The sequence below is a fragment of the Nelumbo lutea genome, chromosome 6 (genome assembly GCF_056320005.1).
Source record: "Nelumbo lutea isolate HS-2025 chromosome 6, American lotus-T2T, whole genome shotgun sequence".
Taxonomy (NCBI): Eukaryota; Viridiplantae; Streptophyta; class Magnoliopsida; order Proteales; family Nelumbonaceae; genus Nelumbo; species Nelumbo lutea.
The window spans coordinates 42,881,135-42,900,893 of NC_142689.1; the positions used below are offsets into that span (position 1 = coordinate 42,881,135).

Sequence of the window (19,759 nt, forward strand, 5' to 3'; positions counted from 1 at the left end):
GAATTCTCATAGCTAGAAATTTACTCAGGAAAGGCCTTGGCTGGTCAATTGGAAATGGTAGATCTATTAACTTTTAGAATGACAAATGGGTGGGGGATGACATCCTTAAAGATGTTAAGATAGAGGACACTCTTGTTAATGAAGATTTCAAAGTTAGTGACTATATTGATCAAGATAGAATGATTTGGAAGGAAGATCAAATCTGCAAAATGATCCCAAAGCCGATTTGGAACAAGATTAAAATGATCTTTATCCCTTTGAATTCAAAAGAAGATGAAGTCGTTTGGAGACTCGACCCTAAGGGGAATTTCACTATAAAACCAACATACAAAGAAGCGTGTGTTAGGGATAATATGCAAATGCAGCACAGAGGCTTCCTAAACACTATTTGGGGCCTCAATGTCCCCCCAAGATAAGAATCTTTATGTTCCTGCTCCTTAATCGTAAATTGTTGTCAAAAGACTTCCTTAGGAAGAGGGGTATGAACATAAGTGAGGCATGTAACTTTTGTGGAGATGACGAGAACATTGATCACATTTTCAAAAATTGCATGACTACAAAACATGTTTGGAGACTAGTGGGCTAGGACATTATGAACCAAATGGACGAAGAAGTCTCTATTCATAGTTGGTGGTCTAACATGACCATGATTAACAACCATGTAACTCGGTTAAGCAGAGAAAAGACAAGTATTATTCTATGGTTCTTGTGGAAGAATAGAAATGAGAAAATTTTTAGTAACAAAAATATCAATCCGGTCGGGATCATTGATAAAGCTCAATCTTTCTATAACCAATTGGAGATTTGTAACAACACAGCTAGGGACAAGATCAATAAAAAAGTTTGGAACTCAGTTTATTGGAGGAACCCAAAACCGGGGGTTATCAAAATCAATTTTGATGCTTCTTGTAATAGTGAGGGTTGTTGTGCTATTGCATGTATTTCCAAAGCGGTGGAATGCTTGGGGAGGTCTTGGATTTGAAAGGTTGTCCTATTGGGGAGGCATGATAAATCTTGCTAAGGCGTGGGATGCTTGGAAAGCCCTCAATGTGGCTTTTAACTTAAAAGATCAATCCATTTACATTGAGGGTGACTCGCTCATCGTCATTTCTTGCCTCAAGAAGATGCCTGACTCGCCTTAGAGACTTTGGACTATCATTCAAAGCGGTGGAATTGCCGGACTGTGGTATGATTTTCTCTCATGCCTTTCATGAAGCTAACTAGGCAACTGATTGGTTGGCGAAACATGTTCTCCACTCAAATTCTCCTCTTAGTAATTCTCTCCCCGTTCTTCTTAGGCCTCTTGAGTTCATTTGTAGGTGCGATTTTTGGGAAAAAAATAGTCAATTAAAGGGTAGTTTAAAAAATTTGCCCTAATAATTATCACTTTCTGATAGTTTATTTTACTTGATAAATCCCGTGCGACCCCTAGTATCGGATATATATTAGATGGAGAGATGTTCCCAATGTACCACGGGGTTCCATTCTTTCAGTGTGTACAGAGTAGAGAATCCCGTCGCGCCAGAGACTCTTGTGAGCAGGTTAATGAAGTTCTGTCTGCAGGACCGAAAGTTAAATATTCTGTGATCGACGGTTGTAAGATCAGTTGCTCTCAAATCCCATCACACGTATAACGTATCTGACCATCTATTCGATTCGTAGTGTTTTCTTTTTCTGTAAGTGAAGTATTATTCTCGATACCAAATGCAACAAGTCAAGAACATGTCCGAATTTTTTACCTAAAGTTACTACTATATTACAAATTATCAGTTCCCCTCAATTTCATTCTAGTCATTGAAGATCGAGTGTTGATATGTATACCTTGTTTTTAATTCATTTATTATCTTTGTTTGAACTTGCAGTCTGCGCTTCTTTTTCCACAGGTCAATCCGTCAATGAGCCCTGCCTGATTAGAAAATGCTGAAATGCTTCGTCTATAAGCAATGACCATCAAATTCCGGTAGATATTCACACTGAACTGCTATGATGGCTGCCTTTAGATTTTCCATTTTGAAGCCTGTTTTTGCTGCTTCGAGAATTCGTTCTGTTGGGTCATCTAATTCTTATACGAGATCACCGAAATTCACTGTGCCCATCTTCGCGAGACCATTGGATGTAAATGAAACTCGAAAGTACAATAGAAATGAATCATGTTGGCGGGGCAATAGAGCGGACACCCAGTTTAGAATGTTGTCTGTTGAATTTATTCTAGATATTCGGCATTATAGGACTGAATCCGTTGTTGCCTCTTCACTTAAATGCCTGCAGAACAAGAGTTTATTGAGTTTACACTCCCAAAATACTGTCTTTCCTGTTTGCTTAAGTACTTTTTCCAACCTTCGAACATATTCATCATATTTTGGTGGCAAAGGGGAAGCTCCACGGAACTCAGAAGTGTCTGTTGGATCTGTTGCAAATGATTCGAATTCTAAAACCACTGATATGGTTGGAGGTGATTGGGTTGATGGTATTAAGCATTATTGGCAGTCTACAGTAGACGCCATGGCTTTTACAGGGCAAAAGGCTAGAGAGGCATCTGATGAACTCACTCCTTATGTTCAACAGTTGCTTGATTCGCACCCTTATCTAAGAAATGTTTTAATTCCGGCTAGTTCAACTTTGACTGCTACTATATTGGCTTGGCTGGTCTTGCCAAGGATATTGAGAAAATTTCATGCATACACAATGAAAAGTTCAGTGCTGCTACTAGCAGGGAACTTGTCTGAGGAACAAATTCCATACGAGAAAAGCTTTTGGGGTGCTTTAGAAGACCCTGTGAGATATCTTTATACCTTCATGGCATTCTCGCAGTTGTGAGTCATTTTAACATAAACCTTGAGGGGTATTGTTTTACATTTTCATGCTCCTAACGTGCATATGACAAGCTCCTTGTCTTTTCTGTTCTGCGTACAGAGGTGTGATGATTGCCCCACATACTATTGCAACTCAATATATTGCACAAACTTGGAGGGGTGCATTAATTATTTCATTTGTCTGGTTTCTTTACCGCTGGAAAACAATTGTAGTTTCTCGTTCTCTTGCCGTTCAGCATATTGCAGGGCTTGATCGAGAAAAGTTGCTTGCTCTGGACAAAGTCTCTTCTGTGGGTTTATTTGTATTGGGACTAATGGCTTTAGCTGAGGCCTGTGGCGTGGCAGTGCACTCTATTTTGACAGTTGGAGGAATAGGGGGTAAGCTTTAACTTCCCTTTGCATGTGCTATTTTATTTATAATTTATCCACAATCAAAACATTGATAAAATGAATAGTTGAAAAGAAAATTATTTTTGTTATGATCAGTAATTGAACAGAAAATTATGGCATATTACTTATGCCTTTTGATAGTTTTGTTCCCGAAATATTTTCATCTATGAGTTGTAAAGACTGACTAAAAAGGATGATATAATTTGGTACAATACAGGGTATTGGATTTTGTAAATGGTTTTGATAGAAGAAAGCTTTTACAAATCAAAATAGGTTAATATAATTTTCCAGGTTTTGAACTACAATGCCTTTATTTTCTTAGAGTGGCATGGTGCATCTGGTAGTCTAGCTGTAGGCCCTGATCATTTCTGATCTTCAAGGAGCTCGTCCTCTTGAAACATAGATGGAGGGAAGTTTGAATCTACTCTCTTCTGAAATATTCGGCCTTGTATAGCTTTTCATACAAGTGGTCACACCAATTACATGCATTCTATTCATCAGCTCAACGTGGCCTTCTGATGTATACATATTTGAGTGGAGTTCAGTGCCTCCTAGGAGTTGGAGCTGTGCTTTGGGCTTGACTAGTCACCACTTGCTGGACTTGGGACTGGGTACTTGAGGCTTGCTTTGAGAGGTTCTTGGTTTCTATCAACTCTCCTGCCCTTAAAATTGACCTTGGCCTTGAGGTCAATGTGGGGAAACTGTTGTTGTAACTTAGGGTCCGTTTGGTTCACAGTTGGAACCGGAATCAGAATTGAAAAAAAGGATAAGGTAAAATTTTTTTCAAATGGCCAAAAGTGGCAGATTACAACCCAGGCCCCTAAGACAAAGAGCCAAAAACTCACTTTAACAACTACATTACATCATAACTCAAGAAAAAACCTAGATCTCAGCTGAGAACAGAAGACTGAAGCCTGAATGTCCTTCGCCGCCGCCACCCAGGAAACTATCTTTCCAAATGCAAAGGCAATCAATCAATCTATGCTAGAGGCCTTATTTTGAAAGATCCTTCAGTTTCTTTCCATCCAGACTGTGCATAAGATGGCTGCAGGCATGACACTCCAAATGCACTTCACCAATTTATAACCACCCTTCAGCTCCCAACTCCATATCATGTCCAGAACTGAATAAGGCATACACCATTGCAGCCCCACCCCCGATAAATAGTGATTCCATATTGCAGCTGTAACCGAACAGTGAATGAATAGATGCCTGCCATCCTCCTCCATATCTCCACAAAGAACAGACAGCTGGTCCTGAATCTGAACACCCCTTCTAACCAGGGAGTCTTTTGTAAGGCATCTATTGAGAGACGCAGCCCAAACCAATGCATTCACTTTTGAAGGCACAGAAGGGTTCCAAATCTTCCCCACTGGAATTTTTGGATGCACAGCTTTCATTTAGAACCTCCGCAAAAGAGCTAACCGAGAAACTACCATCCACACTAAACTTCCAGTTCCAAGAATCCTCAGATGACAAGTCAATGGACTGCCTGTAAAGCAACCCCAAGAGATCAGCAACTTTCCCAATTTACCAGTCCTGAAATGACCTTCTAAAAGAAGGGCTCCACATAATAGTGCCCCTACTCACTTCAAATTGACTAGATTCCGATCCATTCTGATTTTCTGTGATCTGAAACAGCTGAGGGAATACTTCAGCCAGGGGTGTACTTTCACACCAAGTATCCTTCCAGAAACGTAACCTATTCCCATTCCCCACTTTTGGAATTAGACCACTACTCGTCCAAGGGAGAACTTCCATGACTTTTTTTCCACAGGGAGCAACCTAAAGAATTCAATTGATTAATGGTTACCCAGTCCCCACTGTCAGTATCATATTTTGCTGCAATTAATTTTCTCCACCATCTGTCTTTTTCTTTCTCAAATCTCCAAATCCATTTCCCAAGAGAGCTTTATTAAACAACTTAAGCTTCTTGATTCCCAACCCTCCTTTCTCCTTAGGGCTACATACCTGATCCCAGTTAACCAGATGACATTTCTTTTCCTCCTCCCAGCCCCTCCAAAGAAAATCTCTTTGGATTTTCTCAATTCTTTGGGCAACTTTGACTGGAATTGGGAAAAGAGATAAAAGGTAGGCTAGAAGATTAGATAGTGAGCTTTTTAGTAATGCGATTCTGCCCCCCAGCGACAAATACTTGGATTTCCAAGACATAAGCTTCCTCTTTACTCTCTCAACCACCGGATCCCACACCACCGCAGAGGTACATTACACCATAGCTTTCTTGATCACTTTGCACCTACTTTCACCCATTGAATGTCTTTGAGGGCATTGGGTTCCACCACTAACCATCTTTAGAAAACTCCGACAACAATGGGCTCACTTTAAAATCATCAACCTTGCATGGTTTTAATAAGGAAACATGGAAGATAGGATGAAGCTTGGTCTTAGGTTGGGGTAAGCATATTTTGGTTGAAATTGAAAAACCGAACAAAAAATGTTGATTTCATTTTTTCTTTGGTTAGGTTATTTTGGTTATTGGTTCAGTTCTCATATTCTAAAATTTGCTTTCAGTTTATATATATATATATATGTGTGTGTGTGTGTGTGTGCTAGAGGCATATGCCTCATGAGCCTCATGCATGTCTCATACAAAAAGACAGAAAGAACTAGATTAGAATACAGAACCCTCCTCAAACTTCCCTTAGATAACACAGAACCTGTTCTACAGCAGCCCTACGTGTGTCTCTAGGGGCATGCGTAAACTGATTAATCATACTAACAACATATGAGATATCTGGCCATGTCATGCGAAGGTATAACAACTTCCCCAAAAATCTTGAGAACACTCCCCTATCTGCCAAAAGCTCACCATTAACAGTTGAGAGTTTATGGTTAGCATCAATAGGTGTAGAAATAGGTTTGGCACCAAGTTTCCCAGTCTCCATGAGAAGATCTAACACATACTTCCGTTGGGAGATGAAGATGCCATCTTTAGACCTAGCAACTTCGATTCCCAAGAAATATCTTAATTCCTCTAAATCCTTAATTTCAAATTTTGAGTTAAGGAATGTCTTGAGTGCCTGGACTTCCTCTACATCACTCCCTATAATGACAATATCATCAACATAAACAATGAGGAAGGTAACCTGAGTGCCTTTCCTCTTCATAGATAAGGTATGGTTAAATTGCATCTGTGTATAACCAAACTCAACAAGTGGGGATTGCTTGAGGCCATAAAGAGATTTCTTCAACTTACATACCTTGCCCTGCATTTCCTTACCATACATATCTAGGGGAAGTGACATATAAACCTCTTCAGTCAAGTCTGTCTCCATTTAAGAAAGCATTCTTTACATCAAACTGATACAAGGGACAATCATAACTCACTGCCACGGATAACAAAACTCTCACTGTGGTAATTTTTGCAACCAGTAAGAAAGTCTCCATATAATCAATTCCATTATACCTAAGTATAACCCTTGGCTACTAGCTAAGCCTTAAACCTCTCAATGGTGCCATTGAAATGATACTTAATAGTGAACACCCACTTACATCCCACTGGTTTCTTCTCATGAGGCAAATCCACAATATCCCAAGTATGATTTTTACAAAGTGCTTCTATTTCAATTCTCATAGCCTCCTTCCATTCTGCTTAGATAAGGCCTCTGTAATTGACTTGGGTATAGGCTAAGAAGAAATGAAGGCTAAGAAAGAATAATAAGATGGGTGGGGATAACAGGTTGGAAGAGTAGGTGTTTGGAAATAAAATGTGCTGTACATTTCCTCTTACCTTTTTTCACAACAATAGGTAGGTCCAAGTCTGGGAAGGGATGTTCTGGAGCAGGTGGTTAAGGGCTTGTCCTCTCTTCAGGGGTTGAGAGTGTCTGAGGCTCAATTGTAGATGAGGGAACAACCTGATCATGTTGTAGCCTTTGTCTCTAGTACCACCTCTGAACAATAGGATGAGTAATAAAAACTGGAGGACTAGGAGGAGGAGGAAGAGTAGGAATGGTAGAATTGGGAGACGAAGGCTCTTCCATTGGAACAAAAGGAACCACAAGAGACTCAACCTCATAATCAATAGGAGAAGGCAGAGGAAGAGGTGAAGAAAACAATTCAATGGAATGCTCCCCCTCAGAAGAATGACCATAAAATGGAAGTGATTCTGCAAAGGTAACATCCACGGAGACAAAACGAGTTTCACTTGTGGGATCAAAGCAACGATAGCCCTTTTCTGTGGAAGCATACCCTTAAGAAAGTGTACTTCTGGGCCCTAGGTTCAAACTTATGTATTGAGAACTAGGGACATGAACATAACCCAAAGACATGCAAGGGAATAGGAAACAATTCACTCTCAAGAAATAGGACAACAAAGTGAGATTTGAACCCCAAGACTCAAGAAGGCATGCAGTTAATAAGGTAGGTAGTTGTCATCACCGCATCACCCCAAAATCTCACTGGAACATGGGAGGCAAAAAGGATGCTCTTGGCTATTTCAACAATATGTTGGTTCTTTCTCTCTACTACCCGATTTTGTTCTGAAGTACGAGGACAAGAACTTTGATGTATAACCCCAAACTTCTCAAAGTATGAAACAAGATCCTTCTCAAAATATTCCTTAGCATTATCTAAACGGAATATCTTGATGCGGGTATCAAATTGGGTAAGCACATATTCATGAAACTATTTTACAAGTTTGGGCACTCCAGCACGGGAATACATAAGGTAAAACAGGTGTAACGAGAAAAATCATCAATAAACAGAATAAAATATTTATAACCAACCATGCAAGGTAAGTGGTATGGCCCCCACACATTAGACCGAACGATATGAAAAGGAACTGCAGATCTTTTATTACTTGTAGAATAAAAGTTTTTACAATGCTTTGACAACTTACATGACTCACAATGTAGACTTGACAACTTATTTTCTTTAAACAAAGTTGGAAACAAAAGACTCAACGAAGGAAAAGAAATATCACCCAAACAATATGACATAACACAATACGACTAACTGATTTTGACACATTTGAACCAAAAGTTGCTCTCGGAGGTGATACTTGACTTTGTCTTGACATGTCTAGCAGGTATATCCCATTCGCCTCATGGCCACTCCCAATCACCTTTTGAGAGTCCATGTCTTGAAAAACACAGTAAGAAGGGAAAAAGGTCATACTACAATTCTAAGATTTTGTCAAATTACTAACTAAAAGCAAATTCGTGTTTAATTTAGGAATATGAAGGACTGAGGATAAGATGAAAGTGTTTGAAGCTTTGATGTTTCCCTTACTAGAGATAGGAGCAAGAGAGCCATCAGCAAGGAAGATCTTATTTTGGTTAGATAAAAGTTGGTAAGTAGAAAATAAATGGGGGCACACTAGTCATATGGTCAGAGGCACCAGAATTAATTATCCAAGGGATCCTACAATTACCTAAGATAGAAGCATGATTCGCAGTAGTATGAATACCTAAATGGGCATATGCGGATGAAGAGGTATTATCTTTGATGAAGTAGGTGTTGTAGCAGCGGGCTCCATGTGACTAATTATTCAATCATACTTCTCATACTCAGCCCTGGCAGTTGTTAGTTGCTCTCCCACTGATTTCTCACCACTACCCTTGTTCACTTTGTGAGGAGGTGGCTACATTTGCATTTCCACCTTTCCCATTCTCATTCCTTTTTCCACTATCTACATTCTTGAGTCTGGTAGGTATAAGCTCTGGATGCAGCTTCTAACATGCGTCTTTAGTATGTTTAGGCTTCTTGCAATATTCACAAATAACATCTTTCTTCTGAATGTTGACTTTCGGCTTCATTCCGACATTAGCATAGTGATCCATTAGTGGTTCCACAGACTGAACTCTCCTACTCTCCTCACTACTCACCGTACAATAAGTCTAAGATAAAGTCACCTCATCCTTCACCAAAACATTTTATCTCACAATATCATACTTCGGATTGAGTTCCGTAAGGAACTAAAAAACCCAATTTCTTTCCGCCAACTTCCTATGTGTTTTAGCATCCTTTGTACACCCCAAACCACAATTTCCATCAAATCAATCTCTTGCCAAAGAGATTTTAGCATGGAGAAGTAAACGACTAAGGGCTTCTCTCCCTGTCTTAGACTATTCACATCATTCTTCAATTTGTAAGCCTAGACAATATTCAATTTTTGGGAATAGGTCTCCATGACACTATCCCATGCCTCCTTTGTAGTTTCCATCCACAAGTAGTGTTGGCTAATATGTGGCTGCATAGAATTTACTAACCAACCCACTACTATGTAATTTTCCTACATTCACCTCTCATAGGTAGGGTCATCCTCCCTCGATTTCTTCTTGCTTCCAGTGATATAACCCCATTTCCCTCTACTAAATACATGTATCTTAATAGACTGAGACCAGGCTAAATAATTGGCTCCATCCAACTTTATAGTGGTCATTGCTCTAAAAAGATTCTTTATTGACCCCCCCCCCCCATGTCCAAACTCAGAATCTCTAGGATATTTGGTTTCTCCTCTAGCTTGCTCCATTGAGTGAAACGAAGATCAAAATAAGTCTCAATTAAGCTAGAATTGCTATCCTAAGCAAAAAATTACTCTTCAAACAGTCAAATCTAGAGTTTCATAGGACCCGCTAGAATGGGAGAAGAGGAGAAATTTCAACCATTCCTACTAGAGGTTCCAAAACCCTATTCAACTAAAGTCGCCCTTAATGAAAATCAAAAGGCTACCCTTTGATCCCCAAGCGCCAACTTCAAAGTGTCTCTAGAACCTACAGTTAGTTTCCTTCAGTTGTTAGGGTTTTTGGGAAAATATTCCACAAACCTGCCTTGGGCTTCAACTAGGTATAAAAACTTCACAAAACCTCTCCAAAAGCCCTCCCAACTAGGCTACATAAGCTGCTCCCTAATCAGCTAATCGATTCTCCATACACATTGTGTATGGGCAAAGAGGGAAGAAAGAAAAGGTGAGAACCTGCTCTGATACCAAGTTGTAAATCACACTTGCAATAATCTGAATTAAAAAGAAAAGTAATAGGTGAAAAGGAGATTGAAGAGAGAGAAGTGATGGAGGAAGAAGATGGAAGAAAAGGAAGAAGAGAGAGTAGTTCAATCCTCTCTTCAGCTCCCCAACAATGTGTTTTATTCTTTGTTTGTAAATATAAGAACAATTACATGATTTCCCTTAGTAGACCGACTGGCACTAAAGATAATAATAAAAAAGAGAAAATAGGCCCACTACTAACAAACTTAAGTTATAAACCTAACTTTTCTTGTGCTTCTTTCTTTGAAACTTTAACTCAGCCTCCTACCCCCCTGGGGTTGTCCTTTCCAGTTAAGGAAATTTGGAGCAGACCTATTCCTCCTCGGGTGGGGTTTTTTTGTTGGGAAATTTTCCTGGAAAGAATCAACACTTTAGACTTACTCCAAAGAAAGAGACCCAACTATTGTCTACTTCCTAATAGATGTGCTCTTTGTAAAGCTGATGGAGAATCTGGCTACCACCTCATGGTCTCTTATCAGGTTGCTAAATCTGTTTGGGAGTGGGTTTTCTCCCGTTTTGGGTGTTCTTGGTATCCTCCGAAGACTGGCCAAGGTTTGTTTTCCCCTTCTTTTTTCAATTGGCCTAAGAAGCGAGGGAAGACTATGTGGAGGTGTATTAGGGCAGCGGTTCGCTAGTCTTTGCTGACAAGGAAAAAACTTTGGAAGATTTGTTAGATCGAATCCTTATAAGAGTGGTCCACTGACTAAAATCTTTGGAGTTGTTTTCAGATTGTCCTATGGATGACTTGCTAAGAAACTGGAAAGAGATTGCTTTCACTGCAAGATGCAAGAGGACTCTTTGTCCGTTCTGGTCCCCTCCCCCCTCGGGCTTTTTAAAGCTGAATTTTGATGGTAGCAGTGTAAGGAATCCAAGGCCCTCTGGGATTGGAGGAGTCTTCAAGAATGAGGAAGGGATTGTTACTGCTTTATTCTTTGGCCCTATTGGAGAAGGTGACTCTCTTAGGGCTGAGATCCTTGCAGTGCTTGAAGGAATTCGAAGAGCAAAAGATCTAAATATTAGTCATTTGATTCCGGAAGGTGACTCGAAGGTGGTGATTAATTGGTTGAAGACAGATGACAGTGGTTTGTGGAACTTTAACAATGAGAAAAAACAGTTCTTATGGCCGGGTAGGGACATAGAGATTCAGTACAGTTGGGTGAAGAGGAGTGCCAACTTATTTGTGGATGGGTTGGCCAAGCAAGGAGTGAATAGGGAAGTTTTCTGGGCTAGTTTTTAATTTTCTTTGCTTTCCCTGTGTTTTCTGTTTTTTGGGGAGCTAAGTTATTTTACCTCTCTTTGTATTCATTTCCCTCTATTCTCTTAATTTAATGAAATTGATGTTATTGATCAAAAAAAAAATTCTATTACTTGTAAAAAAAATAAAGCTAAATTATCAATGAATAAGGTGTAAAGACATGAGGAATGCACACTTTCATAGGTTATATGAGGAGAAACATTACAATCAACAATACCAGGACTCTAAAACATGTATACATCATACAATAATTATTACTCTTGTTTCAGTTTTTAAAAATTATAATTTTCATTTTTTATTAAAATTTTGGGAAATCTTTTTATTAAATAATGTCTATTTTTTCAAATAAATATGTTTAATTTTAACCATATAATTATTTCATTTTACATATAATTGTAAAGTAAACACAAATCATTTAAGGTAGATAAAATAAATTATTTTTATAATTTTCGGTTTTTATTAAAATTTGGGGGAAATTAAATCTTAAATTATTCATTCCAGTTTTTATGGTTCTAATTTTCTATTTTCTATTAATTTTATTGGGAACGTTTATTCATTTAGTATTTTTATATAAATAATAACTACTTTTCAAATAATAAATATGTTATCATTTAGGGTAGATAAAATAAATTATTTTTGTAATTTTCAGTTTTTATTAAATTTTTGGGGAAAAATTAAATCTTAAATTATTTATTTCAGTTTTTATAATTATAATTTTCAATTTTTATTAATGATGTGGCAAGAGCAAAACTGTTAGTTGCAGTATACGGGGTCGGGTTGGCAAAGGAGTTGGGAATTGATAATCGTCATTGAGGGTGATTCAAGAACTGTGTTGAAATGGCTGAAGAAAGGGGAGGGGGTGACATTGCACCTTAGGAATGACTTCGGGCGATTTTAATGGTTAGCAAAGGACATGACTATGAGAGTTAAGTGGGTGAGAAGAACTGCCAACAGCTTGGCAGATGGTCTAGCCAATTGGGCTCAATTATAATCTCTGGGTGGGGTCAGCTTTTCTATAGCTGTGTTTTTCTTCTCTTTTCACAACCTATTTTTGTGCTCATGCCTATTTTTTATTAATGAAATCATTTCTGTGTTGCTGATAAAAAAAAATCAATTTTTATTAAGTTGAAAAAGAATAAAAAAGCATTCAATATACAGTTTTGTCAAACTAGGCACTTGCTTCTGAATTGGTGTGTATTGGACCATATCCACCGATATGGCACGGCACAGCCCAATATGAAGGCATATCGTGCTGATACGAATGACTCATGAGATACATACCCAATTGTGGCATGTCCCATATCCATGGCCATGGATACAATACGCCCCATATTAGGAGTATCATATCGATACTTTAAACCTTGCTTCAACCTTGTCCTTTATCCTAGATCCCAAGAATCCCCGCTGACACTTGATTTGGTGAAAACAGATATTTTTAGCAGCGGTTTACAGGGTAGAGAAGGCCAAAGAATTGGGAATTGATAGATTGATTATTGAAGGGGACTTGAAGATAGTTGTGGGATGGTTGAAAAAAGGAGAGGGGGTGACTTGGCAGCTGAGAAATGATTTCAGAAGATTTCTGGGGCTGTCAAAAGACATGAACAAACATCCCAAGTGCATTGGGTTAGAAGATCTGCAAACAATGTGGCTGATAACTTGGCTGAGCATGGGGTACAAAGAGAATCAATGTATTGCGCAGAATTGTAATATGGGCTGGGTGGCTTGCCTTGTATTGGGCATGCTCTTTGTTCACAACTACTTGTTGTGTCTTCTACTTTAATCATTAATGAATTTTCTTGTTGGTTGCTGATCAAAAAAGAATCCCCATTGACACTAACATTTTAAACCTTGATACTAACTGCTTAAAAAGAAAACTTAATGCATTCTTGCAAGTCATATAAGACTTTTTGAAGGTTATAAATGTAAAACAAAAACCTCACAGAGTGTTGAAAAACATTTCAATAAATTACAGAAAATGCTCATACACTAAACCCATAATTGGTATTTAAATCAATCATGTAAAGAAAAGAACCCTACTTAATTTAATTATGAAGCATTTGTTTTTTGACTTGTGGCATCTCAAGTTGTGAGCCATCTACCATATACCTTTAGGTGTGAATCTCAAGGTTAAGGTGTAAGGTGCTTACTAACCCAACGTAAGCCTCAAGGCATAAACCTCACATGCATTTTATAAACATTCTCTCTGGTTGCTGTAAGGGAATAATGGGCCTCTGGGGATTGAAGACAAAGATGGAGAGAGGAGAGAAAGGGAAAAGTGACGAAGATTTCCAGACAGTGAACAGATGGAAACTTGAATTGGACATCGAAGCAAAAAGATTGATGTTGGAACTTGGAAGGGCCAGAGGTAGAAACCTGCTAAAAATAAGAGAGGATAGGAAGGCGATGGTTCTATTACACAAGGAAGCCGTGCTATAGTTGAAAGGGTTCATTGACGGCGTAATCAACTCCATCAGGGCAGCAGGATGAGAAGCTCTTTGGAGGTGCTAAGAAAAAGATGTGAAGTTAAGGAGGAATGGGAAAGGATGGTTTATTACTGTTATGGAATACTTTGCTGATAGGAAATAGATGGTATGCATACCGGAAGGGAAGCAGTCACAGGGTTGGATATTATTCACAGAGAAGCTACAACAGTTCCCTGTCTCTGCAGACAGGACTTAAAGGAAGAACAAGAACCAACCTCGGAAGACAGTCTGGAGCATATTCAGAACCAGGTGCCGAGCAGTGCAAATGATGAGAAAGAAAAATAGACCTCAACTCTTCGGGGTGGAGCTGTTGTAAGTTCAAACATGACAAAGAAGATGATAATTGAGGTTGAGCAGAGTGTGTGGGAGTGGAGGTTGGTTATAACAGTTAATAGAGAGGTTAAAGATTGGAGGAAATTGTTAGATACAGCGAAGAATAAATTGGAACTAAAAGCTGAGGTAGCCTTAAAACCATTCTCAGACAGGAAGGCGATTCTACTCATTGGTGATGGAGTAAAACGGGGCTTCACGACTTTCAAATATGAAGAGGGGCTGGTCCAAGTTCAGAATTGGAAGTCACTGTGTAATGAGGTGGAGCAGTTCTCTGGTAGCTTCCTGCTAAAATTGGTTGGGCTGCCATTTATAGTGAGGATGCTGGGGGTAGTCTGGAGGAAATTGATGTAATCTTAGTCATGTGCCGCAAGGGCACTTTTGTCTTTTCATTTATTTTTATTTCTTATGTTGTCACCCTAACATATAATTACAAAAGCCTGGCACCGCCAGCTATAATCTTTTCGATCTCAATCTTCTCTTCCTTCTCTTCCTTCTCTTCTTTCTTCTTCTCTTCTCTTCTCTTCTTCACTCTTGATCGAAATCATGGTATCAGAGCTAGACAGCACTCTGTAAAAGGTGTTTTTATCTGATCAAAGATCTTACAAATCACATACCTGGACTGAGAATGAGAAAACTGGTTCGACCTTGCACTGAGTTGCTGGACCCTATTCTATTATTTTTTAAACAGAAACTGAAAAGAAAATCACACTCAGAGATTGGCAGATGATTGACTGAGTTTTTCTAGAGGTCAATGGCTGTTTTTCTTCTTCTCCCATTCTTCTCTGGACTGTAACTTCCAAAAATCAGTCAAACCGATCAGGAACCTAGATCGAAATGATTTTTTATCATTGGCTCTTGGTATTGTTGCCAAGAACATCCTAAAATCTGCCCTAGCCGAATGGTGTAAGCGTGTTTAATGACTTCTGTGGGTCTGTGATCCAAAACTGTGTGGGTAAAGAACCTGTGCAGGCCATGTATGATCTGGTTCAGATGAAGAAATACATCAGCAGAAATGTAGATGTTATGTGTGGCTTAAACTAGCCCTTGTGAGGTCAGTTAGACCTATAAATCTGTGACAGCAGGTGCTGTGTTACTGTGACTACAACCCTTGTGAGGTCAGTTAGACCTGTAAATCTGTGACAGCAGGTGCTGTGTTACTGTGGTTGCAATTTGACCTTGAATCTTACTGTGGGAGTTGTGTGTTTGTGAGTGTGTGGACTGCAGGAGGAGGGTTGTAGGTCTGAAACTTCTGCTAGCAGCCTTTGTTATGGCCTCTGAAGACTCTGCAACTTCTGGAACCTCTTTTAACCAAGGAGGAATGAACAGCAGTCTTGACTCTATGAACTTTCCAACAACCATTATTCCCTTAGATGGCAGAAATTATTTGACATGGTCTAAGGAGATGCGGTTGTACATCACAGCCCGGGGTAAGGCAGGGTATATCAATGGAAAAGTGAAGGAACCTAGGACTGGTACTGCTGAATATGATAAGTGGGACCAAGAAAACTCCATGATTATATCATGGCTTTTGACTACTATGCTACCATCAGTTAAGTAGAATTTTATGTGGGCTGAGACAACCAAGGAAATTTGGGAACAAGCAAGGTCAACTTACTTCGAGCAGAGACACTGCTAGAATCTATCAATTGCAAGCCGAGTCTGCAACATGTAAACAAGGGGAAAGAAGCTTATCCACCTACCACTCTACCCTTACATCTATCTGGAAAGAGTTAGATTTACTATCAAAACATTGATTGGGAGAATGCAAAGGATGCCAAAGCTTACAAACAGTAGGTGTCACAGCAACGGGTGTTTGCTTTTTTGTTAGGGCTTAATCCTATGTATGAACCCATTCGAGTTCAAATTTTGGGCAATAAGGACCTTTCCTTTTGTCCAAGAGGTGTATGCTCGCTCAATCCGATGAAAGTAGAAAATCTGCCATGAATCCCCCCGAGAGGGCCATTGCTTTAGCTGCAAGAAATAATACCAATTCAGCATGAAAGGGAGATGGTCAGAAAAGGGCTGATGATAAAGATTAATTGTGGTGCACTCATTGTTAGAAATCTCAACACACACGAGAGGCATGTTGGGAATTTCATAGAAAGCCGAAGTGGGCACAAGACCTAAATAAGAAATCAGCTCAAGATCAGAACAAGAAACCAAATTAGAAGAGGTTCACCTCGACTAACTTGGCCTCTCATGAGTCGTAGAGTGGAGGAACTACTGTGAACTCTCAGGATTGCCCCCCAGGTCTGATCTCAAGGAAAATATTATCTCTGCCTTCTGTTACCATTTGGAGCAATATGGTAGGGCTCTCACAAAAGCATATTCTGGACCCACTCCTTCAACCTCCTTTGCTTCTACCTCAGGTAACTTAGCTTCTACATTCCATGTGTCTACTGATACCTCCGAATCTCCATGGATTATTAATTCTGGTGCTTCTAATCACATGACTGGTAAGTCAACATTTTTCCAATCATACACCCTTCTTTCTGGCAAAGATAAAGTGAAGTTAGCCGATGGGTCCTTCTCCTCCATTGCTGGTCAAGGATCTATATCTTTGCCATTTGGCTTACCTTTATTCAATCTTCTACATGTTCCAAAACTGCCTATTAATTTGCTATCTATTAGTAGCATTACACACTCCTTGAACTACTCAGTGGCCTTTTTTCCTCAATCTTTTGTCTTTTAGGATTTGGCCTTCGGAAGGACGATTGGTAAAGGGAACATAGTGAATGGTCTCTATGTGTTGGAGAATAAAGTTGGTCTTGCGGCCTCAGAGTCTTTGAGTCAGTCAAATAAAAGTCGAGTTACTTTATAGCACAGTCATTTGGGTCATATGTCCTTTGAGTCCTTAAAGTACTTGTTTCCAGAATTGTTTGAGTCTGTGTTAGTTAATGATTTTCAATGTCAAGTGTGTCAGCTAAGTAAACATTGTAAAACTTCTTTTCCTTTACGTAATAAAAGATCAGATGTTTCTTTTTCCATTGTGTATTTTGATGTTAGGGGACCTATAAATATTCCAACAGAGAATGGCTACAAATACTTCATATCTTTCATTGATGACTTCTCTCGATACACATTGGGTGTACCCTATGCACTCTCGAGAAGAAGTTCCTAAACTTGTGAAAGCCTTCCAATGTATAGTATACACACAATTTCAGACAGAGATTAAAATTTTCCAATCAGACAATGCCAAAGAGTATTTTCATGGTGACCTCACTGAATTTTTTAATACTTGTGGCTCTCTTCATTGTAGCTCTTGTGCTAGAACCCTTCAACAGAATGGGGTTGCAGAAAGAAAGAATCGTCATCTTCTAGAGGTTGCTCAGGGGTTGTTGATACACATGAATGTTCCCAAAATATTTTGGGTGGATGTTGTTATGACTACGACTTATCTTATCAATCGGATGCCATCTCGTCTCTTGGAATACAAGTCCCCTCATCAGCTCATCTTCCCCACTACTCCATTGTTTGCTATCCCTATGCGTGTTTTTGGGTGTAAATGTTCTGTCCATGATTTGTCTCCTACCTGCGGGAAGCTAGACCCCAAAGCCATTGTTTGTGTTTTCCTTGTCTACCCCTTTTCCCAAAAGGGTTATCGTTTCTTTGACCCTATTTCCAAAAAATACTTTGTATCCATGGATGTTTCTTTCTTTGAAGATATGTCTTTCTTCCCTGCTTCTCCTCAAGGGTAGAGTCCAAGTGAGGAGAAACAGAGATAGGTTTTGTTGCCTTCTCCTCCTTACCCTCCTCCATTCTGGGTCTTTCGTAGATAGCGGTACAAAAGTCAAGGCTGGGTTCAACAAAGTTCAATAGACACAGAGCATCCTAAAGCTGTGCAACCTATGCCATCGGACTCTCAGGAGTTGAATCCATCACTGCATCCAGGTACTATTGTTCCAGTTAGTGTCCCTGAACCCATTGATATTGATACTTCTAATTGTGATCTGGACCTTCCTATTGCTAAGGGGAAGGGTGTCAGATCATGCACCACACACCACCCAATGGCTCACTCCTTATCCTATGAGAATGTTTCACCCTCTTTCCATGCTTTCCTCTCTACTATTGATAGTGTTTCCCTTCCCAAAAGTGTTGCAGAAGTTTTACTTATTCCTGGGTGGACAAATGCAATGAAGGACGAGATCAATGTCCTTCACAAAATTCTACCCATAGCTTGTTAAATTCAGTTTTCTGAATCAGGGAAAATTCCAATCACTGTTAACCTCTTATCCACGCAAAATTCTACCCATAGCTAGTCTTATGCTTGTTATTGTATGTTAATCATTGACATGAATTCCTTTAATCAATTGTTGATGAATATTTAGTTTTAAACTAAGAAAAGTGATCTTTCTTAATATTATTTCTTTTTATTTTTATCAAATTTATTTATAGTCATCTGAACATTGTCTTTGATCTTTTGTGCAGGTGTTGCTACTGCGTTTGCTGCTAGAGACATCCTTGGGAATGTTCTAAGTGGGCTGTCTATGCAGTTCACAAAGCCCTTCTCATTAGGAGATACCATAAAAGTATATTGAACTTATTTTTTATACTAGTTAATATGTATTGGTAGATTTTTTTTTGGTTATTATGATCTTAACCTTGGTGACTAAACTTTTCTCAAATTTTATAGTTTATCTTTATCAATATATTAAACATAATTAAGCCTTAAAACATTTATATCTATAATATATATAATATATATATATATATATATATTAAACTATTTATATATTTATATGTTTGTTATGATGCCATGTCTTACTGGGTCAACCAGTTGTCATACCATTTGACCTGTGATCCAATCCCCTTTACAGATTTATGAATGACCCTGATCTGACAGCATCCACCTCTAAGATTAAATTATAAACACGCCTAGGGCCTAGTCTTTTTACTTATTAATAGAAACAATTACCATATCTCAATTACATTCTTTTAATATTTTGATTCCATTTTTCTGGTGAAACAATTGTTCTGCAACATTACTTTTTAAGGACCTGCACTGGTAAAGGGACAATAATTTTTATCTACTAACGTTTTTATTTAATTGATATGGTTTACTATTGGTTTGATCATTACAACATGTTTGATCAATTGAAGCTTCACTTCATCCTAATGTTAAGACCTATTCATTAAAGCCATATTGCTGCAACTTTTCTAATTAATTAATTTTTTTTTCAAATGATAGAGACCACATTTGTTTTACTCTGTTTTAGCATAAAACTATCAGGTGTTTCTACAAATGGTGCATTCATTTTAATCTGAGTTGCTCATCTTGTTCAAATAAATTATAGTTAAGAACAACTCTATTATTTTTGCCTGCCACAAATACAATACATGATATATATGTATGTAATAATCTCAGATTGAGACCTAGGAAGCAAAAGAGAGTAGGTAGTCAGTTAGTAGTTTGACTAGAATGTTGCAAACCTAGTGGCCAAATTAGAATTAGAAGGGCAAGTGATTACCGATCAAGATG

The 19,759-nt window shown here is 38.7% G+C and overlaps 1 protein-coding gene across 4 annotated transcripts in view; it reads left to right on the forward strand.

Moving 5' to 3' along the window:
* The first annotated feature begins 1,035 nt into the window (after positions 1 to 1,035).
* LOC148848768 (mechanosensitive ion channel protein 1, mitochondrial-like) overlaps positions 1,036 to 19,759 on the forward strand; it is a 38,893-nt gene continuing 20,169 nt past the window's right edge. Inside the window, exons 1-4 of one of the 4 annotated variants that reach the window (XM_088950573.1) lie at positions 1,036 to 1,186; positions 1,884 to 2,813; positions 2,914 to 3,191; positions 18,709 to 18,809. In XM_088950573.1, coding sequence (XP_088806699.1) covers positions 1,984 to 2,813; positions 2,914 to 3,191; positions 18,709 to 18,809 — 1,209 coding nt within the window. In that variant the 5' untranslated portion in view covers positions 1,036 to 1,186; positions 1,884 to 1,983. Of the gene's footprint in view, positions 1,677 to 1,862; positions 2,814 to 2,913; positions 3,192 to 18,708; positions 18,810 to 19,759 lie in introns of all 4 variants that reach the window. The other 3 variants (XM_088950572.1, XM_088950570.1, XM_088950571.1) reach the window with 3 other exon arrangements.